Below are 25970 nucleotides of genomic sequence, written 5' to 3'. Positions count from 1 at the left end.
GTGGAATGTCTCCCAACCACTCAATTAGACAGCCGTCAAATTAAACACCAACATCGTACACTTCAATTCAATTGCAGCATTCCAAAATTTGGTTCCTCCTCTCAGAGAGTGGCATGATTGACACCGAAACAACACGCAAGACTGTTGACATGATAATGCGATATCATATTGCACAGTGAGTACCTTTCTTTTTCTGTTATTCCTACATAAGCACCGAATGATGAAATTATTAAATGATAAATAGAGACTGTTGAATTTTATGGCCTCTTTTCTGTCTCTAGTGATCGTAACCCCAAACTTGACTTGTTCTGAAAAATACATGCCCATTTCTTTGATATCATGAGCACAGATTTCCACTGGTTCACTCATTATTCAGCCAATTTGTGTTGCGTACTCCAATAAACCGTTTTTCAACACATGCTGAGGAGCAGGTCAAACTGGTCTGACGGTGGAACGCTCAGCAGGAAGACGCTGGAGTAAACACCCCCTCTGTCAGTTGCCCACATTGTCACACAGATACTAACGACAGGTGTGTGACTGACGTGGCGTCACATTGTTAACTGGTTGCACTGATTTTACCTCTCACTTTACAACACAGGCAGGAACACTGACCTGTGCGCTGCTTGCTCTGTGATCATCACGGCAATGAGATAATACCATCGACACTTATTCTCTAAATGGAAACACAGGTGAGGAACAACAGAGTTTATTGATTTAATCTATGATATTTTTTATAATCTATGATTCTGTTTAATTAAACCTGTGTTTTTTCAATATTTGAACTATCATTCTGTAAGTCCTCCCTTTGTTTTATTTTGAAAATAATTATCATAATTAAATTAATGTATTCATGCGTTTAAAAAGCTTGAATCCAATGATAGTAACATGATAACATTAAATGAACAATAGTAAATGATAAATACTATAAAACTAATGAAGTATTCTTACATAAAATGTGAACAATTAGCTTTGATTCTTAATTAAGTCGATTTTTAAACAGATCATTATTGTGATTATTTGTGTCATATCAATGGTATGCTGTCCGTATGTATGAAAGAGAGGGCTGACTCCACTGAGGCAAGTACAAACATGTGATATGTGGTCACAAGTGTTTAACAACCATCAGTCAGGATGATGTTAACTCCAAACAGCGAGGCATTGTCACCGGAGTATCTCAGGTTTAACTGGTGTGTTTGGTCAATATGTTTGGTCACTGAGACGTCATTTCCTCCGTTAATTGTGTCCCCAGGCACACATGGATATGGCACTCGTAGAGATCCGAGAGGAGAGAACCAAAAGGCCGATAGAGGAGATGAAAGAAGAAGAGAAGGAGTTCCTTAAAGATCTCTACGTGTTCATGAAGAAGAGAGATACACCCATAGAGAGGATCCCCAATCTGGGCTTCAAACAAAGTACATATAATTATTATTTTTTCATTACATTTTGTGTAAGCAAGCTGTTTTATGCATCAAAACAGACCTCTGTTATATCAACATTTTTTTATGCTGCAATTATATGGTATAATGAATATTATTTATCCGCCTGCTAATATAATCGGGCATAAATTTGTATCTTTTCTTTAATCATAGTCATTTTAAGAAGCTGCAGCTGACCGATAATCATTTAAATATATTTTTGGTAACACTTTCTAACAATAATAATCATTAATAAGTGGTACATTTATATTTAATTAAAGTTTTGTTTATAGTTATTTCACTGTTTATAATAAAATGCTTTAAAGATGAACTGCACAGCATTTGTTAACCAGTTATAAAGTATTGTAAATGCCAAGTAACCAACTTCACAATTAAAACAAATTGTTTATGAATTAATGTAATTGTTTTCAAACAGTGAAGGAACTATAAATTAAAGTTTAATTAACTATATATATATATATTTTAGAAGTGATGGTCATTAGAAAGTGTTAGCATAAATGTCAAATATTTACTAGTCAGAAAATTATTTACTGTTTTTTTTGTTGCATCTCATAAATTGAATATATTTGGGTGTCAGACAAAAACAAACAATTTGAAGACTTCCTAAAACCACTTTTTACAGAAGAAACTGTAAATCAATGAATTGAAATGTAATCTACAGATTAACAGCTCTACATTCTAATATTAAAGTGTATTTGATTATGTATATTTTCTCTATTTTTCAGTTGACCTCTTTGTGATGTTCAAGACTGTCCGAGACTTGGGAGGCTACCACCAGGTAACTAAATATTTACAATTTACCATTATTGTTATTTTAAGTTGTAATGACTGACTTTAAACTCTTTTTATATTGATAATGGCCAATCTTGAATATAGAGACTTGCATTGCAAACTAACTTAGGCTATGCTGCATGCACTGGCTCATAATTGCCGTGATACAAACCAACATAAAACAAGATAAAATTAAATTAAATTAAATTCAATATGCTGCTCTCTTCCAGGTGACTGCTCAGCAGCTGTGGAAGCAAGTGTACAACATGCTCGGAGGAAACCCTCGCAGCACGAGTGCAGCCACCTGCACTCGCAGACACTATGAGAAGTGAGTTAAACAATGCGTTTCAGGTTGAGTTGAGGCTGTGTTCCCATTATGATCTTATCTGATTGATGTGTTATTTCTCCAGGCTGCTTCTGCCGTACGAATGCCACGTGAAAGGCATACCGTTAAGCAATTTGCCTCTCCATCAGCCGAAGCACCTCCATTTTGCCAACTTCAGCAAAGACAATGACGATGGCCAGAGACCAGCCAAACGCCAACTGCTATCAATACCTCTGCAACAGGTTGGTATTATTTTAGGACATAAGATAAGGAAGACATAGTAAATATCCTTAACTGCTGAGCACTTCTTTTGTCTGTAGAGGCACAGGCAAAAATACAAACTCAGACTTATGTGATTATGATTCAATACAAATATTTATAACTGTTGTGTTATAAATGCATATCAAATGCAATGATACTGTAAAGTATGATACATGAATACAATTATTTAAGATATATTGTTATGAATAATCTGGTTCTGATGCAACAAAAACTACCTTAGTTAAATATTTTCCTTTTATAGTGTGTTGAACAAAATATGCTTTTTTTACTTTGTTGTTGAGTTATATGAGAACATCGATACCACTCTTAAGTCTTCAGGTAAATATGTAGCTAAAGCAAGCAGCTGGTTAGCTTAGCATAGCATATAGACACAACAGGGTTTGAGAGGTAACAAAAGTTCACTATTAAATTGTTGATTAATTGTTTGATCAGTAGAGAAAATGTCAGTTGTAAAAAAGACAATTCAGTTTCCTGGAGTCTCCACTGGCTGCACTGACCCCTCTTAAAACCACAGCTTGCAGTATTTAATAGTTTTTCTTTATTTGTATCAAATAGAGAGCAGATTGTGTTACCCTTGGACCGGACACAGCCAGGCATTTAAATAATTAATTATTTCCAAAAGTTTTGAAATCAGTCTTAAATACCCGAATTTGCCCTTTAACATTGCCAGTCTTTATGCTAAGCTAATCTAAGCTGCTGATTGTTGCTTCATATTCAGTGTGCAGACGTGAGAGTGGTATCAATTGTCTCATCTAACTCAAGAAGACAAATAAGCATATTGCCTCAAATGTCAAACTGTTCTTTCAACCTCTGACGAAACACTTTTCTTTCCAACAGAACCTTCATCCCCCCCAGTCAGACCAAAGTGGGACCTTTCAGCTGCCGCTCCAATACACTCACTACTATCACCCGAGCCACATGGTTCTGCCTCCCCAGCTCCCTGTCACCTCCGCAGTGCTGACCCGGCAGAGCCCCCCTGCCCCCCAGTTTCCTTTCAATCCACGCTGTTTAAACCCAGAGAGTGTTAACGAGCCACTGGAGCACCTGCGCTACCTGGCAGAACGGTACAAGACCTCATCTGGCTTGGCTGAGCCTCTGAACCTGAGCGTCAAAGCATCGAGACAGGAAACCAAAAGCAACCCCGCCTCATCGTTCTCCCCACCGTCGTCCAGCAAGAACCCAAAGTTTCTGAACAAACCCTCCCCTCTGTACACTCCTCTTTGCCCGCAGGTGGTGAGGGATGAAAGACGCGAGACGCCAGATGTTGAGGCAGGTTTAGGAGATACACCTGCACATCCTGGGAAGGCAAGGGAGGCGTACGTCATCGAAGTCAAAGCTATCACAGCTTCAAGGAGCCCCGCATATGACTCTGCTCTGAAACGAAGAGCAGATGAAGGACAAATAGACCTTACAATAGAGCAAAACGACGAAAGAGAGGGGAGTCCAGAAGCAAGAGGGATCAATCTCAGTCAAATACTGCCCAGCATCCCTCGAGGGAATGGTGGCGAGATGGAAATTGAGATGCCGCTGTCCGTGTTTCAGAACTGGCTCAGGCAGTACAAGACCTCAGCCACGATGGCGGGGGGTAAGCAGCTACCGACCCTTCCTATTCTGGAAGAACAGTCTGGACAAACGAATTGCTCCAACACGGATGTCCTCCCAACCAACCTGACATTTCAGATGAGTCCTCAAAACTGGAGCTCAGTCGCTGAGGATCTAAGGATTAGGTCAAGGAATTTGCCAAGCCCAACAACAACCACCCAGGCAACCGGTAATCACCACAACTACATGAGCCCAAATTCGTTTGCCAACTATAAGGTCCTGCCTTCAGGTGGCATTCTGAAAAATGCAGCCAGCCGGGATGTCTTTCCGTTCGATCGGCAGGGCGTGTTTAAGCCGTACACCTCCAAACCCACAAATTGCTGGGATTCATATGACAAAGAGACCCAGGCTCACCCCATCCAAGCGAACGTTGACTCTAATCCCCTCGCAGTTCTGCAAAACTTTGCAGCCGCTAAATCCTACAGTGAAGACCTCATTCAGGCAGGGAAAGAGAGGTCGGAGATGGCTCCCTCAGCTGTGCTAATGATGAACTCTGGCTCCACTCCTCTGCTGCATCTCACCACTGAAGAGGTGTTGAAGCTGAAGAAAATCATCTCGAGCTCGTCGTGAAGATCAGATCAGACACCGACACTCCAACACCACATTGAAGCTGTATCACTTTACCAGGCTTCATCATATGCTGTATCTTATTGAAGTTTGTATATAATGAAGGCTACTGTAAGGAACTTTCATTTTTGTTGATTCTGGCGGTCCCTGTGGACAGAAGATTTGTTTTAGTGTCCTATCGCTAGACTACAGAGTAGCCTCTTTCCTCAGGGTCTCAATTGAACCTCAGCAGTCCGCCATAAAAACATGTTTTAATAAGTCAAATCTATAGCCAATCCTCTTGCCTTGTTTGCTTACGTAAAAGGAATCAGTATTAAAATTCGACTGTGTCATAACCAGTTAAAAGTTCCTTGTAGTACGGTTAAATATATTTTAAAAGGTGTCAAAAATCATAATTTGAACAGTAATCAATTCATATCAGTAGCAAAGATTGATTTAAGGAGATTGTGCTGTTTACTTTTTTTAAAGCCTTTTCTGTACAGTAATGTTTATATAATACATTTAATCTAATTATAATGTAAAAATAAATAAATTCAAATACGTAATGGAGGTCTGATGACTCATTTGTTGATCAGGTGATCCCGTTCGTCACAGGGTTGCCAAACTTGAAGTCAGGTATTCAGCTGTGGCGAAGGACTGGCTTGCCATCAGGTGAATCTTGGACGCTTTGTTAAAACATTCTGGGGAGGAAATCCATCCTTGAGACTGACGACGCGGGCGGCTGCGGAAGTATCAGAGACAGTAATAGCAGGGTAACACAATGGTGTGGCTCTCACATTTTCATGCCTTCCACAGAAAAGGGAAGGGAAACTGCACAGCTGAATATGTGTACAGGACACCACAAGTGTGAGACTAAATGTTGCATAGGTTGGTCAATTGATTTCAATTAACTGTGGGTCGTCTCGTAGGAGCGGTGCATCATGGGCCATGAGGGTCAGCAAGTGCTAAAACCCTGTAGATAGGGGTTTCTTCTAAGCATTCTTACTTACTTTTTTCTTTTTACATTTTTTTCAACAATTTACATCTCCACAACTGCACCTTGCACTTGACTGCTGACCACGGTAAATCAAAGCCCATGTCCCCTTTCTTCCTCTATGAATTAATTTTGATCAACAACCACTATTGTGTTTTTATGCCTTCTCATGAATGAAAAACTAGGGTGTGCGAAGGTAGTGTCCTTAAACTACACTCAGGATGAGGTGTGGTAATTATTGTCAGAACTTTTGCGTAATTGTATGGTGACGTGCACACCCCCGCAATCATTTCAATTCACAGTATCAGAATCAGTTGAGTAAAAGAGGCTACGTCAACTGCACCGTCATAAGCTTTGTCAGGGTGACATGCACAGTCTACTATTATGTTATTGTTATCGTTATATTATTAAACATGTGGAATCTTTTAGGTGTGACAACAACAATGAAACAGACTGACTCTCCCATCAGTGTAACTTCAGGCATTGATAATTGCATACAAATCATTATTTGTATCACAAAAGGTCCAAACAGAACTATTGTCGTTCATTGTCAAAAGGATGTAACTCAATTGAATAGGGTTTTAAACCATGAATAGAGTCAAACATATTTCATGGGTTCGTTTTGTTTACTTGATTTACCTGTTCATGTACCTGTTTAAGTGTTTGTTATCACATAAAATGCATCACTGATGCTGCAAAAAAGGGGGGTGAGATATCCAGTATGAACATGTTTAAAGGAAGTATTTTCCTGTCGCTTCTCGGAAGGTTATTGCTTAACTCAGAGGCCTCTTCGTGTGTGTGTGTGTGTGTGTGTGTGTGTAGTCAGTTTTTCACGTTTGGTTATCACAAACAAGACACCCTTTTGTTTTGAGTTACCCTATAACTAAAGCATTGTAGTTCCACACGTCTCTGAGAAGGATTTACTTCAGTGCATGCCTTTATTTATGTCTACCTTCAGGGCTTTAACAATATGATGCTTACAATGGGTTCTCATATTATCTTGCAAAGCTGGAATAGTCAGACAGTGACGATCAGTTGGAATTCAGGCTGTTGAAACATTGAGGCCACCGCATGAAGACAGTCTTCGCCATCATGAGACACCTGAATTACTGGCTCAGTAAGCTGAGCCGTATTATCTGAACATCTCTGTAGCACTTGATATGTACTTCTGCACAGAGTTTTTAGTAATTGTGAATAAATAAGACACAATATAATATTTCAAAAGTGTTTTTGGTGCTAAAAGTGTAGCATATTGAAATTGATTTCGGTCATTTGATTTATGTCATTAGTCTACACAGAGTTCCCCTGATAACAGGATCCAAGCAGTGTGTTGCAATTGGACCACTGGAGGAAGAAGTAGTCCAGTTCTTTACTTTGGTAAAGTAATACCACGCTGGAAAAATACACAATTATAATGCGATGGTCCTGCATTTAAAAATGACCATTAAGTGAAAGTACTGTATGTAAGTGTAATAAGGAAAATGTGTAAATAGTAGCACCAGGCTATCTTTTACTTGTGCATTCATGTAAAGCTAGGATTTTACTGCTGTAGCAGCTCACTCACCAAAGATAATGGTTATTTTCATCAGACTAAATTGATTAGTTTGTAAAAAAAAAAAAAAAAAAAAAGGCAGAAAAATGGCAAGAATACCTCAAGTTAATTAGAATAATTAACATAATTAAGAAAAAGCAGCAAATCTTCACATTGAAGATTTTGCATGAACAATGACAATAATCAAAATAGTTACCAATTCATTTTATGGGTATCGGCTAATTGACTAAATGATTTGTGTGCAAAAATCCCAACTGTAAAGTAACTAAAATTGTCAACCAAAGTACAATATTTCCCACTAGAAGGTGAAATGAAAAAGAGGCATGAATAGAAAAGACTCGAGTAAAGTACAAGTACGTAAAATTTGCACTTAAAGGTCCAAGTTTGTGGGAAGTGTTGTTGTTGAGGAGATGGCTCTGGACCCTGGGTCAGCGAGAGATCATAGTCTTTTGGTTATACACGATTAACCAATCAGTCAAGTGTGCTCCAATAAGTCTCGTTTTCAACAGAGATTTCTATTTTGTTACCGAGACTCAGGGAGTATGAACCAGAAGATTATGTTTTTATTCCACTGGGTTGTTTTAGAGAGCATTGTTAGGTATGGGATTGAAAAAACATTGAGTCAAAATATGAATAGTCAAGCACAGAAGCTGCTATCCCTTTGCGTATTCTCTATGTCGAGTATGAGCTCTTGCCCTCTGGCAGAAGATAAAGCACAACCCAGTATACACTTGCTGCTTGAGGCTGCAGGGACTGGACTGTGCAATAGCATATCATGTCCTTATCAACACAGGTTGTGTAGTATGTGCAACATGTGTAGTATGTGCAGCATGTGTAGTATGTGCAACATGTGTAGTGTCTGCAATTTGGCTCTGGCTCTGGAGAGGGCCTTTGAGGGGAGGGTGACACAAGGGGTGTTCAGTTGGTTGCCAACTGCAACCTCACCACTAGATGCCAGTTGATCCTACATACTGGACCTTATTGAGTTAATGTGCATAGTTATATTCCTCCACTGTATCAGACTAAATGTGTGCCGACGCTTTACTTCTACCCTCTTTATAGACTGAAGCTGCAGAAGACTCGCAGAACCTGAACAATTTGGTTGTCAGCAGTTGATGATTGATTTTCGATTGCTTGTCCTTGCTTTAGATTGCAGGGAAGGTGCTGTTTATCTGTCAGGTAAACCCCAGGAGGTTACATATTCCTTAAGTTTACCTCTGTAAGGTCACTCCCAAACAGGGTTTAAAAGCCTGCAACTCCCATCCAGTCAGTCAGGACTGAAGAAGCCTCTTGGATGAGAGGTGAAACGTCTTCAAGAAGACCTGGATGACTCAGAACCTTCATCAACATTAAGTTTGAATGGTTTCCAGGCAGCCCAGTTGCCAGGCAATAAAATGTTGGCAGTCAATATTTTTGCAAACCACAACAGCTTTTTTTTTTTTTTCTTTTTAAACCTAAACCTAACCAGATCAAAAGCACAGTGTTGTCACAGAATAAAACACAAAACTGAACCCTAAAGAAACGTACAGTAGAAGTTGCAACATAATGAAATGCAAAGTTTTAACATATCCTCTGTTTGCAGAAACGCTCATTGCCATGATTTATTCTGGCGACAGGTTTATTCCAGGAAGTCTGAACAATTTAAGGTGCTGTCAACACATGCAAACAAACATTCATTCCTAACACAGTGCATGCTGTTATTGGCGAGGAAGAGAACACACCCACTGACACTCAAGAATGTCCTTAACACAGTAAAATAATAGGGGCGGAGGGCAGTGACAGACACCTCAACGCACTTTAAGTGGGCCAAAAGTGATGACTATGAGGAATTATTTTTCTATCAGTCTATAAATTGTTTTGTTGGAACTCATTTTACCTTTAAATAAGGCTGTCTGCTGGGACTGGGATATTTATGACTCAGCAGACTCTCTCTTTAAAAACAAGACGGCCAAACTACTTTTGCAGTTTCAGCCTGAAAGTATGAAAGTCCAACTCACAGGACCGAACGGAATTGATCGTAATTGACAATTTAAGCATTGTGGCGGTACTGGCTGTACATTCCTTACAGACCAGCCCAACCTACATAAAATTATAAACAAGAAACATGCAAAACTAGGGGAATGCCCAATGTCCACTACTTGGACAATAAACAATAAACAAATGCCTCTTCCCGCTATAATAAATAAATGTGCTCCTACAAGCCCCAGGGAAATAAAATGGTAAACTGAAGGTGTAAAGGGGCTTGGGTTTTAAGGGGTTCCCCAAATAAACAAAGTTCCCTCAAGGAAGATGTGGGCAGTCAAGAAAACGTGTTTCTGGCTGACAATCTAAGGGGGAATGAGGTTCTTGGTAATTCAGGGAGCGATTCAGAGAGTTCAAAAACATGAAATACTGTACTTGTATGTTGTAAATAAAGATCGTTTTATTTCTTTTTGTTTTTTTGTACATTTTTATTATACTGAAATTCAAATGAACAACAATTTAGTGGCATAAGAGCCAGTGATGGGTTGGGACTTCAGGCTTACACTGTTCATTCTTCATTACTGTTTTTGTTTTACTATTACTTCTAGTTGGGTAAACAGTTGAGATTCAGGGAGGAGAGGTAGAAGATTGTGTAGAAGGATGTGTCCCCTGTAGATTTCCAAATAGCAGCATTTATCATGTCCGTGTCCGTTGTCTTCACCAGGTGTAGTAACCACAAATGGAAAGAATAAGAGCAGGTCCTTACGCCTCTGGTGCAGCTGTGGCATGGTCATCAATACCTGTAAGAAAAGGGAGAAAGCAATACTATGCAGGATTTTTCTTAAAAACAATGAACAGAGTCAAACATAAATAATTGCTTTCAATCATGACCCACTAGAAGTGTGTGGCGGTGTCAGTATCTGCCTGTTTTTTCATATTTTTTTTTAGTATTCAGGTGTTTCCAGGATGTTACTAGGCATCTGGAAAAAGAAAGCTGACTCACCAACACAAAGCATGTTTAAAGAGATTAAAAAAATCTACTAATTTACAGCAACCGACAAATTCTGCAAAGATAGCATCAATTAAGCCTTACTTTATCTGGTCCCATCTATTTCTGTGTCATTATAATTAACTCCATGTCAGGTATATCAAAAAGGAAAATAGTTGTTATGTGACTCACACACAGCACAATACAACCTGTCGCCACTAACAGCAGACACAACACCATCTGACAGTTAGAGGTTGATGCACGTATCGGTTAAAAACCACAGCTTAAGCTGTAAGTTTGCCAATTTCTTATCTTGCAATGATTGGTATGAGGATGAGGTAGCTTGACTTACCAGAACACAAACAAAGCATTTTTTCTCGATTAAATCACATGGACACAAGTGCACCATGATACTAGTAAACTGCATTCCTCTCCTGGCAGGAGGAAATACTTTTTATCTTTTACCCCCACCAAGGAGGTTACGTTTTCACCAGTGTCCGTTGGTTGGTTGGTTGGTTGGTTGGTTTGTCAGGATTGTCAGGATTAAACAAAAACTATGGAACGAGTTTCCATGAAACATGGATGGAGGATGTGTCCCAGCCCAGAGCAGTCCCCATTAACTTTGGGTACGAAAGTACTATTGTTACTTTTTTTCAATTCTAAGTCCCCTTGAACCTGTGTTCTTTGTGCTTTTACATGTTTCCTGTAAACACGATGGCACTTGTCGAGGATACTGACTGGCATTTATATTAACCAGTAGCATTTACACACCCTGCCATGCTGATGGGTAGATGGCGTGATATTATTATATATATGAAGACACGTCCGGATTTAAATGTAAAGATACAAACAATCTATTTTTTTTTTCAAATTTTTTGACTTATATAATTACATATTTATTGCCTGCTTGACTGTGGATGCTCTTAAATGCTTTTTCATTTCAGCTGTTACAGATTATGGGTGGTTCAAATATTAAAAAGATACAGGGCTGTCGAGTTTGACATTGGATTTGTCTTGATTGTATTAAAGGGGACTGTTATATTCGTTTTGGAATATATACTTCAAATCAAATGTGTATATAATAAAATTGCCTGGATTACACATCATTTTATTTTACAGTATTGTCTGTTTCAAATGCAACAGCCATGTGGGATGATCAGGCTGCTTGTTCTCTCCAACAACTTAAAGGAAAAGTTCACCAGAAAAAAATAAAATCTAGTCATTGTCCACTCACCACCGTGTCCATGGCAAGTTGGGTTAAGCTCCACAAATGTTTTGTGGACTATAAAACTTTCATCGATGTGGTTGTGACTAGATTATGATGGGATCTAAAAATGTCTCCACTGCTTATGGCAAGTAATTTTCTTCGATTCAAAGACAATGAGAGAGATTGCATTCTGTGGGAGGGCATCTAACTCGCACCTCACCGGTGTCCGACTAGTTTCTGTGTGCAGTGTGGTCACATGCACAGTTCAGAGCGAGGTCTGACTCATTACTAGTACACCAAAAAAGAACATTCACATATGAAGCATTCACAGTTGCACAATGCCAGTATTGTAGAAACAGGAGCCAGTTAGCTTGTTGCCTCACATATATGAACTATCTGTCTCCGGTACAACCTGTTCTTTGAGACATCTCTGGCCTTTCTCTGTACACCAACCATGACACCCCTGAACAATATGTGTAGCATTTGACACTCAGGTGCATTATGTGTGGACTTAAACCTGTAACTTTGACTGTTTGCTGTTTTAAGAAGTTAAATTAGCTGGAAAACATCCAGTGTTTGATGACATGGCGCACATTGTATAAGAGGACCATTATGTGCTCGACTCAAAGGAAGTATTTATCTTGCTTAGCTGTGATGTCAAGTCATGTCACAGCTGACCTCGATGGCTACATGGAAGAACAGTCTGTGACCTGTGCCGCTGCTTATTATTCTTTTGTTTTTACTCATTAAAAATAGATAAACTGAACAAACGGACCGAGCAAGAAATTGGACCGTATTATGTAATTACAACTTGTTGATAAAGCCTGAGTCACAGAGCTCTACAAAAACCAAACCGCCCACGGTAACTCCACTGCAATTGTGATGTGATATCACCTCATACTTCGGCATTCAAGATGTGAAATCTAAAGAAGCTGTTACATATTACCCAGAAGTCATGACTCCCATTTCTATCACCTTCTCTGACAGAAAATATACACTGAAAAAAGATCTGAAGTATGTGAGCAGGAATTTGCTCACTCAAAGCTTTTCTTCTGTCCCGGAGGGCTACAATTCTGACATTTTTGTTGTAAAGTTGCCAGTTTCCTATTTAATGTTGTCCTGCCTCCAGTTACAAAGCAATCACTGTTAGACTATCACAACAAACAAGTGATTATGTGTGTCACGGTGAGCGGAGGAGAGGATTTTGCACAACCCTAATACCAGAGAAGTTGGGACGCTGCTCAAAACAGACATAAACTAACAGGAGCAAGTTATCCATGCTATGGGCACTAACACAAGCCCATACCGTCACGGAGCCTGGCTTTTCTACTTTGTGCCGGTAACTGTGTCTGGGTGGCCCTTTTCCTCTTTAGCCCACAGTACACCATATTCACAATTTCCAAAACCAGTTTGAAAAGTGGGCTCTTTGCACCACAGGAAATGTTTTCACTTTGCACCAGTCTATCTCAGGTGAGCTCAGCCAAGAGAAGTTGGTGTGTTTCTGGGTATTGTTGATACATGGCTTTCACTTTGCATGGCAGACAACGGGTGATAACCTGATGATGTGATAACATCATTTATACAATCATGTCCGTCTGAGGGATTGGATTTTACAGACATTAAGGCGATGTTGGTTTTTATGGTTTTGACTCTTAGGTGCAGAGATGTGTCTGGATTCTTTTTTCCATCGCAGTTTATCACAAAATGGTGAACTACGCCCCGTCCTCACCAACAATTGTGCAGTTCAAGGGCGTCCTGTTCATACCACATCATGATACTATTAACTGTTAGCCTTTTGTTGCCCCTGTCCCATCTTCTTTGAAAGAATATATGAATAATTTACATAAATCAATAGAGTTTATTTGTTAAAACACTGGTGGTGGTGGTGGAGGAGTGTCTGCTGCCGCCTACCTTTCCTTGTAGTAGGAAGAGAGCAAAGTGCGGATTTCAACAGATAAATCTGGAACCACGAGACCATCTCTGGGTGAGGATGGTGTTACTGAAAAAGAAGAGGAGGACAAAAGACAAAACAGGAGGAGGAGTCACTTTATTTACCATTTTAAAGAGAACCAACTCCGGAGTAAATATTCTAAGCATCTCCTTTCATGACAGGAAACATTTTTTGTTGATAACTGACTGATGAAGGGGAATTTGGAGAGATAAGATTTTGACATCTCTTCCTTAAAACATTTGTTCCTTTTCTGACTCGAGGACTGGAATGTTCTTTAAAAAAAGGGACATTTTGATGTCCGAGCGACACACCCACATTTTAGGTGTTGGCCTATTTGTTTCACCTGCTATAGTGCATATTTTCCGATCCGCATGACTGATGTGTTTTTGTCAGTAGGTGTTGGAGATAATGCCCCTATTCACGTCAACAGTCTGGCCTGTTGTTCCGGGACATTTTTGGGCAGCATTATTTATCTTTCTTACATCCTGCTATTTACTCAAACCCGTTCGTCAACTTTTAGGCAAGGCCTCACTCCAGCCCTCCGCAGAAAGAGACAAGGAGGCATTACATTACATTTATGCACCTCTCATTAAATTGTCAGAATTCTTGGCATGGTTAGTCAGATGTCTAAATGTGAGTAGGTCATTAAAATCTGATCCATTCACTGCAACTACAAATTGTTTTAAACATTTTTGCATGCTATACCCCCTCAGGCTTTGGCAGATTTTTGCAGTCATTGCTTTCCTTTATTTCCTGCATGAAATGTAAATAAATTAGCAGACTTAGCAGACTGGAGCTTCACAGCAAAACAGAATTGCATTATTCTCCGAAACAACTGACGTAGATGGGGACTACATTCAAAACATAAAAACCAATCATCCGTCATAATCCTCGGAAGCCCTGACATTTCAGATTGTTTTGAAAAGACATTACTTACAGTACACCCTTTAATCTTCACTGTAGCTAAAAGTTAAAAGCATTAGCGCACACCTTTTAACGTGGGTGCACAAGCTCAACTGCACAGCTGATAATAATACACCAGATTATGTAAGGAGCCTTATGATGTATGAATTCTTTATAAGATTTTTTATTTTTTTTTATTTTTACATTTTAAAATAGCTCCCCTAGCTACTTCAGTTGTTTAGGAGGACACTGCAAAGCTGTTTTGCTCTGAAGCTTCAAAAATGTTTTGTGGACTACTCGACCGCTGGACAAAACTCCGGCACTCTCAGCGAACAAATCGTATCTTTCACTCGCGTCTCAGCTCCCAGCTTTCATCAGTGTGATAACAGATACGAATTAAAGCAGATTTGTTTACCGTGGTGACGGATTGCACAGCTCTCGCAAGATTCAGGTCTGCCAATTGTTTGAAACGCAGGACAGACATAAAGGGAAGGGCCCAGAATGACACAGAAGCATGTTTTTTGCAAAACGATGAGCTGTGCATGTAAACGGGGGAAAACCACTGATAAGATCCGTAAAGGCTTCCTCTGTTACATTACCTATTTCATGGTAAAGCGATCCCTGCCTCACTGTAATGGCTTTCCTGGAGTTCAGCATGTCAATCTTCATGAGCTGATCACAACACTGCTTCCACTGGCCTGCAACAAACAGCATAAGCAGTGATTTACAGAGCACATGAATGGCAGAGCTTTTGTCAGCAATTAATATGCTTCCAGCTTTGTCTCTGTGCACATAAACTGTCAAATTGTTTGCAGTAGTTTAAGCTGGCAGATACTCAGTAGCTATGTGTGTCAGCCTAAATATTTGTCTGTGCATTCAGTAAGGAGATGATGTCATACCTGTATCACATACCAGACTACTCTAGTCACAGGTGGTAGTATAATATCCTTCTATGTGTGCTCTGTTTTAAAAATATAAATCAAGAGGCCCTAATTATCAGAATAATCATCTGTGTTTGTGCTGTGTTGTTGTCTTCCAAACATATATAAGTGCTCCTGCAGCCTTAAACCACTCGTGCACCTTTATTTTGTGGGGGTTCCCCAGGGATCAATTTTGGGACCCCTCTTGTTCGCTATGTACTTGCAACTCCCTGGTGAATCTGACACAGACATGCTATTGATTTTCCAGCCCAGTCGCCAGGATATTATGTTGCAAACAACAGTCGCGTCCAAGGTTGACATGTGCACCAGACGTGGCATATCAAGTTCACATTATATGCTTATTAGTCACCTGTCCTGCAGGAGGAGGGTGAGGTGGTGGTGTTACTACAAGCCAGCAAGGCTGCCAAACGGGCAACCAGAGTTTAAGTCACAGCTCAGGATATTTTTAAGGACCCCTGGACATTTCCAGCCATTTTATTGGCGACAAAAGCAGGTGTTTTTTAAGGAGGCCTGAAGATGTTTCCAGCGATTTCTGACGCAGCCAAAACCGTTGCATCTCAATCCGTGAGCGTGGTGGCATTTTAAGCCAAACCATGATGTTTTGGTTGGGTAACCAAGTGGTTTTTGTGCCTAAACCTAACCAGAGCATAAGCACAGCGTTGTGTCAAAGGAAAAATAGAAAATTGAACAGAAAGAAACGTCCAGTTTTTAACTTTTTTGTGGTTTTGCAGAAACATACAACATATTCATTCAACATTCATTCGGGCGATTGGGTTGAATTTTCATTGCAACGCAGATGACACCCAGTTAAAGCCTGGCCTGAATGCATCATTTATTATTATTAGGCAGGAAAAACTCTTCATTTAAATCTCTTCTTAAAACTCACCTTGACTGTATGGCTTTTTTCTTAACTGATGCCTTTTATTTTATGTTTTGTCTTTAAGTGTTGGGCTTTATTGCATTTAGTATTGTTTCATTGTAAAGCATGTTGTGCCTTTGTTTTGCTATAGCATGGCTCTAAAAATAGGGTTTGCTGCTATTATTAAACCTGCCTGAGAAACAACTCTTTCTTTTGTTTCACAAGGCTGTGAGCAGGCAGCTGCAAATATCAACAAGTCATGCAAACGTTGTCAAGGATGACGACAGACCAAAGCGAAGCTAACAACTTAATGGCGCCTTTAATTAAGTTATTCAAATTCCGACAGACAGGACCAAGGACAGAAAGGACCAACATTTCCTCACACATCATCTGTAACGCCTGAGGAAGGTTGCAATACTGAAACAATTCAGTAAATCCAGAGTTTTGCACCATTTTTCCCATGTTTCCTGTTTGTTTGCGGTTTGCACCAAGGGAATACAGATATTCTCCTAAGCCAGATGGTACATGCAAAGACAATTAAAAACAGTAAACAAGTGAACACACCCTTGTCCTCCCTAAGGAGTGGCTCACCATGTTCACTTTTTCACACCCGCTCTGTCTGATGACTGGAAATGATGACGTGTAATGCAATTGTTCAAGCAAACTCAAAGATTTATTGCACATCTCAATTGTGCACAAGGACTTGTGGTGTGGAGATGCTATTGAAATTAACCAGAGGTGAACGGTATTGCAGACATGCTGCAGAGGCAGACTAAAGGGCACACCCATGACGCCCAGACTGTCTAAAGGCAAAGCATCAGCATGAATCTGTCCTCTCTCTCTTCCCACCACTTACTTAAGGCAACATTAAGCAGCTTTAACAGCTTTAAAATCATCTTGATGGCACAGTGTCTTGTAATAGGGTGAATCATGTCTCTGTCTGAAGACCGTGACTTTAAAGGGGCAATATGTAAGAATCGGCCACATCTTGAATTCAGGAGATAGTGCTGCTAAATGTAGCTGCTGTTAGCTCAGTTAGCCATGCAGCCAGTGGCCCGGACTGGGAGCTCAGAGTGGTATTTTGAGAAAGGACGGGCCAGGGCTAGCTGGTTAGCATGCTAACCTCAGTAGACTTCTCTGATTTTTGAATTTCTTTCACCCAAAAATTTTACATTTTGCACACATTTTGTTCACATGTCATTCACAGCCTGATTTCTACAACATTGTTTTACCTGAACACGTGCCTATAGTTGATTTTCTTTTCTTTTTTTCCTTTCTTTTTTTTTTTTGTATGGCTGTTGACAGTTTTTTCTGATTTACGCAAAAAAAAAGAGATAACCAATATTCCCCTTTGTAAATACCTTTGACTCTAATATGTCAACAAAATCAAACAAGAGTTTGGCTTTCTCCAATGTTCGGATTTACGGTTTGTCATTTTCGGCTAGCTGGTGCATTTATAATTAGCTAATGCCTCCTCTGCATATTTAAACATAAAATGTTTAATACAAAAAATCATTTAAGGAAGTTTCGTGTTGATATCTGTTATTCACCTGTAGTGTCTTCTGTTAAGACTACTGTTTAGAATGTATTCCAGGAGTTAATGAAGCAGCTAATTCACAGCAGTAGTGCCAGAGCTTCAACAAACACAACTGGCATTCATGGGAGGGAAGCCAGACAGTGTCAGTGACTTGCAGAACAGCAAGACATCGCGCTAGGCATAATTTGCCAACATGTCAAGCTACTTGTTACAACACCATTGTGGCTGTACTGGCAGTAAAATACTTATACCAAAAGCCAGTCCAACCTACATACAAATTTAAACTAAAATCATGTAAATCTAAAGGGGACGCCCAATGTCAGCTACTTGGACAATAAACCAGTAAACACATGCCTCTTCAGGGTATAATCAACAAATGCCTCTTCAGGTTATAATCAACAAATGCCTCTTCAGGTTATAATCAAACTGGAATGTGCTCCTACAAGCCCCAGTGAAATAAAATGATAAAACTGACGGTATGTAGGGGCTTGGGGCTTCAAGTGGTTCAAGAATAAACACAGTTTCCTCATGAGAATGACGCGGGGCAGCCGAGAAAACACGATAGGGCCTAAACAGACCGGAGCTTCTGGCTGGCAATTTATGAGGTTCTCAGTGAGTCAGGGACAGATTCAGAATGAGTGTTTTGTGCTGTCTTTTGAGCTATAGTAAGTTTCCTACTTATTCACAAAATCCGCTGCTCTGCTAAATTTGGTGGAAGTTGAGTCAACTTTGTAGAAAAAGTCAATCTAATATAAAATAATACGTTTGACTTATAGATTTCAAGGTTTATTCCACCCAAATACTCCTCTCTGTGCAAGTCCTAATAATTTAAAAGTTTACTCCACTCAAATACTTTTTTCTGTGCGAGTATCTACGGCGCCACGTCTTCTAATGATGGTGTATAGGGGCCACTTATTTTTGAACTACTGTGCGAATCAGCAAATTAGTCGTGCATGAATAATTGGGTGTGACTCAAAGTGGTTCGGCAAATGTATGCTCTGGAATGGCACACTGTTGTAAGACAAGGATGCAAAAATGTTCCGATGGCATCATCGAGCCACAACGTCCCATGACGTATCACAAGTTGTTATTAAGCTCATCCCTGTTGCCTGAATAGAAGTCGTCACACTCCAACACAATGGAAACTTTTGTTTGTTAATATCACACAAATACAGTATGTCCCAAATGTTAGATTATTACATTTTTTTGAATTGACAAAAACTTGAACTTAGACTTCAGATCATTTCCGACAGTGTGCTTATATTCGACTTTTCTCTGGCAGGTTCTAAGAATCCCATTTCTGTTTTACACACATATGATCTATCAATCTCATATCAACTTAAATTACGATTGTTTTTCCTTATGTAATGTCAGCACAAATAAGGTTATAATCAGTAATAGTCATGGACCAAAATCAAACTTTTGGGACAACAAGATCACAGCCATGATGAATGAGATTGAGCCAGGCAACACATATTATTTGGTGGACTGAAACACATGCACCTTTGGAGTCTAAAATTAATGACTGTAGGTCTAATTCTTCAGACATTTAACTAATATTTCCTCTCAGATTGTTTATGAAGCTCACGTAAAGCTCACCAACTGCAATACCCTCACATAGCCAGCAGGGGAATCCCTTAAATCAAGTCTAGACCTGAGATTAAAGATCAAATAATTTCCAATTCAAAATAAAAAATCTACACACACACACACACGTGTGTGTGTATATATATATAAATAGATAGCTAGATAGATAGATATCTTGCTGGACAAGAAGATCCATACCACATTCCTGTTTGTATGCTGAATGTAAGGCTGCAGTAAGAGCCAATTTAGCTTAGCAAACTACACGTCTCTGATTATCTGACACAAACTGAGCATTATTGGCTTCACAAAGGTAATTCTTACTGCAGGGCTCAGAGGATATCTTCAAAATGTATTGGCAGGTTTCAGGTTGACCTTCTGGTGCAGTATCAGAAGTAAGAACAGAGTCTGTAGAGGTTGTTTTGACTGTGAATCTTCTTAATTGAACCCTGCACGTGTATTTTGATGCAGATCTGACACTGTGTACTCGTCAGTTTGCCAAAACTATTATAATCAATAGTGACACTAGAGCAATTACTTTTTTCCTTTGACAACGCCTTAAATTTACACCTGCTAATTATGTTCTATACAGGAAGAGCATACCTCAGACTGCTAAATTATACTGTCATTAACTTATAATAGTAGCTTGTGTTCAAGGCTTAGGTCACATCACCACATTTGTTCACTGTGGCCTTACTCATGTTATAGACGTGCTGCCAGAGGGCCTCGGTCCAGCGCGGCGTGTCTTCGGGTGTGTGCGTGGTTAGCGTGTGGGTTACATCCTCTCCTTGACGCTGTGTACTGATGTATATACTCCGGCACTGGACTGGATCTCTCTCTGACATACAGACAAGGGTATCCTGACAGGAAGACACACATACATAATCATTTCCACGTCTGATTATTCAGATAATCAGGTTTGCTTTACTGAGTACCACGGGAGGGTTTTCCAAGACACATCCATATAGCGAAGACATTACGGGTAGTCATGATGCTACTGAGATATTTTAGCTGACATGTCTATTGACTAAGTCCACCCATTTTAACTGCAGTTTGATGGGAGCTGAGAGTAAATCTGGGAAGAATATTCAGTCGGAGTGTGTTTGAATTCAACTTTTTTAACTCGTCTGTGATCAGGCATGTTAATTCTGAGATAAAATGAGATTAAAAAAACAAACAAACAAACAAAAACGTTCTGCAAAACAAATCGGAATTCATTTTGGGGATTTTCTCAAATATTATATCATTTTACCTCTTTGAGCCTTTTACAATTTAAATGACACAACCTAAGAAATTTAGAGGTTTAAAAAAACTTAAAACTCTGTAACGTTCAAGTGGCAATAAGTGAATAGAAGTAATAGTAGTAAAAACTTGAGTAAATGTACTTAGTTACTTCAACATTATTTGTGTTGTTGTTTGTAATAAGGTGTTAGTCTAAAAAAGAAAAGATCAGCTGTCTTCATATTTCTAGTACGATGGTCAAACAATTTCTTAAAAGCAACCAGGGAATAATTTAGAAACTACTGTTTTGATTATAGATATTATATCCAACAGAGTTTGAAAGCAACACTTGTAGTCTATATAACAACCTATTTCATAGAGTGGATATGATTTGGTATGTATCATACTTACCATATTTAAATGTTGGTTTTTTATGTGTCTCATGACGCCACAAGCTGAAACCTGTTGGTCTAACAATAAAGTTAGACAAGCGTTTTGACTTTGACTTCTCTGTGCATCTTTAAGGTTTGTGAAGTTGGGCCAGAAGCCAGTACTCTGCTTGAGTTTGAGAAACTAATCTCGTTTATTTCAGATGCTCACCATGTTTCCACCTCTAGGACAATATTTATAAATTCACCAGTGCACTCTGGTGGCCTCGGCGTGTTATGTAATCAACGTGGACGAAACCTTAAATGAATCCATCTATTTATTTGTGACTCTGCTCATTTGGAACAAACCTTTCTGATGTGGATTACAAGTAATGGATTGTCCTCAGACTCCAGGTCTTCTTCACGCTGATAGCAGAGGAGACTTTGCCCCCTGAGGACACCGTAGACATTTTTCCAGCAATTAAGGTCCTCTCCAAGCTGAATGAGAGCAGGGAGTGAGGTCATTCAGTGGATGATAATGTGATACACTGCTAAAAGAAATCACAAAGCGGGATAATATATGAGGAAATAGTCACCTTAACCTTGAGTTGGCCACTTATGACTGGCAGAATCATGCATAGAGGCTGAGCAACCAAACGGCAGCACATGTTGCCGTACAGAGGCAACCAGAAGGGACTATCCTCTGGGGAAAACAAAGGGATTAGGGATTAGAGGAGAGGAGAAGAGACAAGAAGAAGAGAGGAGATGATTTATAACTCACCCGTTGCTGCCAGTGACAAATCATGAGTCTTGAAAGCTTCCTGGACGTGTTCGATTCTCAGCGTCGTGTGAGCCAGCAGGTTAAACTTGGGCCCCCTTCAGACAGAAAAAAAAGTGGCAGAAAACAATCTTCATTTTTCTGACTGTTGAACATTTTCTGAACTTCCTTTAGTGTGTGTTTGAGGGAGAATTGTCATCCTTACAGTGAAGACCGATGAGGGGATGAAGGCGGTGACACGCCTCCAGGTCCTTCATCTCCTCCACTGGATCCACAAACAGTTGCAGACTCAAACGCAGCACGGATCTTACTCCCAGAGGAGCATCCCAGAGAGGCCCCCAGCAGGCTCCCTCTCCTGGGTCCTAGAGCCCCCTGTGAGAAACTGTCCACCGCACAGCTGCTGTACAGCTCGACACGGAGCTGAAACTCTGGACCCACCTCGTTGCTGCACACAGACACTTTTATAAAGTGACATATAAATGATCGGCCGCACCTAACAAGAAGTTATCTGTACTTTTTGTCAAATTAGGCATAAACTAGAAGTAATATCTGCTTTATTAGACAGTTAACAAAGGAAGTTATACCCTGAGTAGGGTATAACTTTGTTTATATTACTGTCTAATGAATAACATATTATTTCTAGCATTATTATTTCTATTTTCTTGCAGCCAAATTATGTTTTAAAGGGGGACTGGACCACAACTAAACCTCTAAAGAACTGCGACAACACAGGTGACTTACAAGATGATAGTGTCTTCAAAACAGATGTCAGTTAAAGTCCTGTCTACCATCACCAGATCAGTGTCATGGATCTCTGTGCCACACTGAAGCAGGCAGAACACGGCGCAGCGATGCAGCTCTGCCAGTGAAAAGAAGAGAGTGAATAAAAGGTTAGTCAGGTACAAGAAAGTGTGGGCAATAATTTCAGTCTTATATAGTCTTATGAAAGAACCAGGCAGAAAGACGAGGTTAAGGTTTCCATGCAATCAAACTCTTTATTTTTTTCATTGTTTTCTTTCAATTTTCAATCAAGACTTCAGTGCATTAGTGCACTCAGTTCCCTTGATCGCACCATTCAGACTTACCTCCTTTGTTTTTGAAGTACTCTGAGTCTTTCCACATCAGCGGGATTCGCAGGTCTGCAGAGTGCAAATTTAAAAACAGTTAGAAACATAAAAGACAGGCTCTTGTAAGTATCGTGATGAGATATCTCGCTCACGCTCACCTGAGAGGGCTACTTTTCCCAAACACGGCGCTATATCTTCAGATGGCCTGCAGTAGCAGAAATAGAAAATCTAACCAACAAGCCATATATAAAGTACAGCATGTAAAGGGGATGGACAAAATAACAACAACACCAATGGAGTACAGCTTAACAACAGCACAGATTAAAAGCCTCAGGAATAACAACATAGAGTTGAATCGACAAATCTAACAAAATCAACAAAAATGAGCATTTTATGTTGCATAAATAAGGGCCTCTATGTCCACCACCATACCTGTACATTTATCATGCACACATGTTATCTTAAAGCACAAGCATATCCAGTATAAACACAATAAATCAGGGAAATCTACGAATCTACAAAAAAAACACTCAAAGGGTTGAAAAATCTAACTTTGCCGCCCTCTAGTGGCCGACACAAGGCATGACAATGTCCACCAACAACTTGATTCCACCCTGCAGTGCAACTGTGACCATCTCCACTGATAACGTATCTATATTCTGTCTACTTTCACACAGTATATCCCTGCTCTCCATCTGACCTTCGTCCCACTCTCCCTAGGATTTGTGCTTTCCTCATCCTCTGCAGCTGGCTGAGCAAGGCCAGGATGCGGGCACTGCAGGTCAGCAGGCTCTTGGAGGCCTCCAGGGCCTGCTCTCTCCTGGAGCAAGCTGCCAGTAACTTACTGGCCCCCTCCCGCATTCGCACCTCCCTCTCGATCTGCTTCAGCACCTCTTCTTCCTGTACGGGATGAGTGAAATAAAGAACATGCTTTTAATCAGAACTATCGATATTTATATTCTTGTGACTGCCATGGTTACAGGTGTATAGCCTGTGATGTACATTGCAAAAAGGTAAGTACACACAATGTTTTTTTTAGTTTGAAGTCATTAAAGTCTTCCTCTAATATCGAACACAGTGGGAACAGTCTCTGGCAGTCACATTTTCAGCGTTCCCGCTGCTATAATGGACAAAATAAGGCGTGCTCACGATGCTCCTGATGGTGAGTCCAACCACGTTGCTGTGTGTGTGCATGTGTGGTAACTGTCTCTACTTTTGGTGACACACAAATGAAGCACTTCAAGCACAGACAGAGAGCAGCAGGCAGGCAAGTAGGGAAACTTAAGTGTCAGATAGTGCCTCCCTTAATGGAGTTAATGTAGGGCCATTATGAATCTCCCACAGAACCTGATAGAGAGAGGGCAGAGAAGAACACCAGGAGCTTGTGAGAAGTGCGAGAAAAAGTACGCCAAGAAGTAAAATGTAAAAGAGCTGGCACTGCATACCGCTGACTAGTAGCCCACTTTGAGCACTGGTTCCCAGAAAATGTATCCTCAAGGTTGATCCTCTGACATTTCCTCCAATGTCACCATGAAATGTTTTAACAACTCCCCTCAGGATGAATTTCAACCTCATCATAATAATAAATCTGAGTTGGTGAGCGTGGTAAACATTACACCCGCTGAACTTTGCCATGTCAACATTTCACTATGGGCATGTTGTGCAGCCTAATGGAGCCACCAGCAGGCTGGAGACTCTCAGTCTTGTACTTGGATGCATTATAATGTGAGGGTGTTTGTGTAATTACAGTTTACAGGTAATGTTGATGATGTATGATGATAAACTACATATCAGGCAGCAGTCACTATTATCAGCTTGTATTATCTTGTAACTTTCCAACACTCTGCTGATCCTTCTGGTAAACAGTCTTCAAACACATTGACCCAGACCTGTTACATAAGAGCCCAGAACCCCTGAGGTGTTCACATTAATCCCTGGACATATTCCAGCTTTCAGAGCCTTACACTGATTGTAGGTGAGTTGGTTAAATCCCAAAGCGAAGACAAGGTGCATGTTGTTGCAGGAGACAATGTTTGTCTTTGTCTGGAACAACAGATTTTGTATATATATTTATAATTGCATATGATTTCTTTATTGATAATCCACTCAGGAGCATGTTTCCTAATGCTGTAATTACAGACAAATATCTGATTAATTCATCATTTCATCAACGTTATAATCAATGTTATGATTATTAGGATCTTGATGTCTTTTTACAATATGAATGAACTGTTATGATTTTGGGATTTTACTATGTTTTTTACAAGACATACACTTATAATATGTGTTGGTCCTCTGAATGGAGCGTCTGTGAGTTAATACAATAACATTCATTAATACATGAGCACACATGAATGTTATATACAGTGTTTTGAATTGTTTCATAATGGACACAGTTACTCAGTGTTAATGCCACATTCTTGGGCACGGTCTTTTGAGGTTTACCGTTCATTAACACGCCTTATAAGTAAGGTGAAGTACAGCTTTAAGGATCAAAAGTTGCATAATGGAATTGAAAGCTGTGATGAAATGTGTTTTTTTGTTCTGGATCGATCCCACGTCATTACATAATCTGTAGTTCACTGAGCTGGTTAAGCAAAACATCTTAAATAGTTCATTTGTGCCATCATATAATATCTTTAAATACAGTGCACATTGGAAACTGATGATGATGCGGATTGATTGTTCTGAATTATAATAGTTTTTCACAGGATCTCAGTAAATGGATTCAAAGGGCATCCATGAGCAAACTGTTATGTTAAAGTGCAAATTACTCAAAATTTCTGATCGACAGACACTTTTTTTGTTACATATAAGATCATTGTTACTCAATTACTTTTAAATAAAACATGTGGTTTAATGAAAACAAAAGAACATAATCATTCATTCATTTCTCTGCTGGATTACAATAAAATATTCAGAAATGCAAAAATAATATTAAAAAAAATCATCTTGTTTCACTAACCTGGGTGTTTTCATTCATGTTCCTTCCCTCGGAGGTCTGCTCCAGTCTCTGCGCACTCAGCTGTACTGTGAGCGGACCGACTAATCTCACAGCTGACTGAATGGACCTGCAGACGGAGCAGTTCGTTACTC

The 25970-nt window shown here is 39.7% G+C and overlaps 2 protein-coding genes across 2 annotated transcripts; one reads left to right on the top strand and one right to left on the bottom strand.

Annotated features, from left to right (window-relative positions):
* The first annotated feature begins 658 nt into the window (after positions 1–658).
* Positions 659–5029, top strand: arid6 (AT-rich interaction domain 6). Its single transcript, XM_084382834.1, has 6 exons — positions 659–689; positions 1250–1412; positions 2162–2214; positions 2438–2535; positions 2618–2774; positions 3652–5029. The coding sequence occupies exons 1-6, from the start codon at positions 678–680 to the stop codon at positions 4984–4986; spliced, it is 1818 nt and encodes a 605-aa protein (XP_084238960.1). The 5' UTR covers positions 659–677; the 3' UTR covers positions 4987–5029.
* Positions 5030–9951: 4922 nt separating this feature from the next.
* Positions 9952–25905, bottom strand: LOC311274601 (rhotekin-like). The gene is made up of 13 exons (XM_084382409.1): positions 25840–25905; positions 23575–23774; positions 23033–23079; positions 22893–22946; positions 22549–22666; positions 22013–22252; positions 21811–21905; positions 21626–21732; positions 21399–21527; positions 20138–20300; positions 15119–15217; positions 13577–13664; positions 9952–10270 (listed from the first exon to the last, which is right to left on the bottom strand). The coding sequence occupies exons 1-13, from the start codon at positions 25855–25857 to the stop codon at positions 10264–10266; spliced, it is 1365 nt and encodes a 454-aa protein (XP_084238535.1). The 5' UTR covers positions 25858–25905; the 3' UTR covers positions 9952–10263.
* Positions 25906–25970: the final 65 nt, after the last annotated feature.

This window comes from Pagrus pagrus, assembly GCF_965226575.1.
Source record: "Pagrus pagrus genome assembly, chromosome: 19".
In the NCBI taxonomy this organism is placed as follows: domain Eukaryota; kingdom Metazoa; phylum Chordata; class Actinopteri; order Spariformes; family Sparidae; genus Pagrus; species Pagrus pagrus.
The sequence above is the reverse complement of the archived record's forward strand: the minus strand, read 5'-3'. Positions and strand labels throughout refer to the sequence as shown.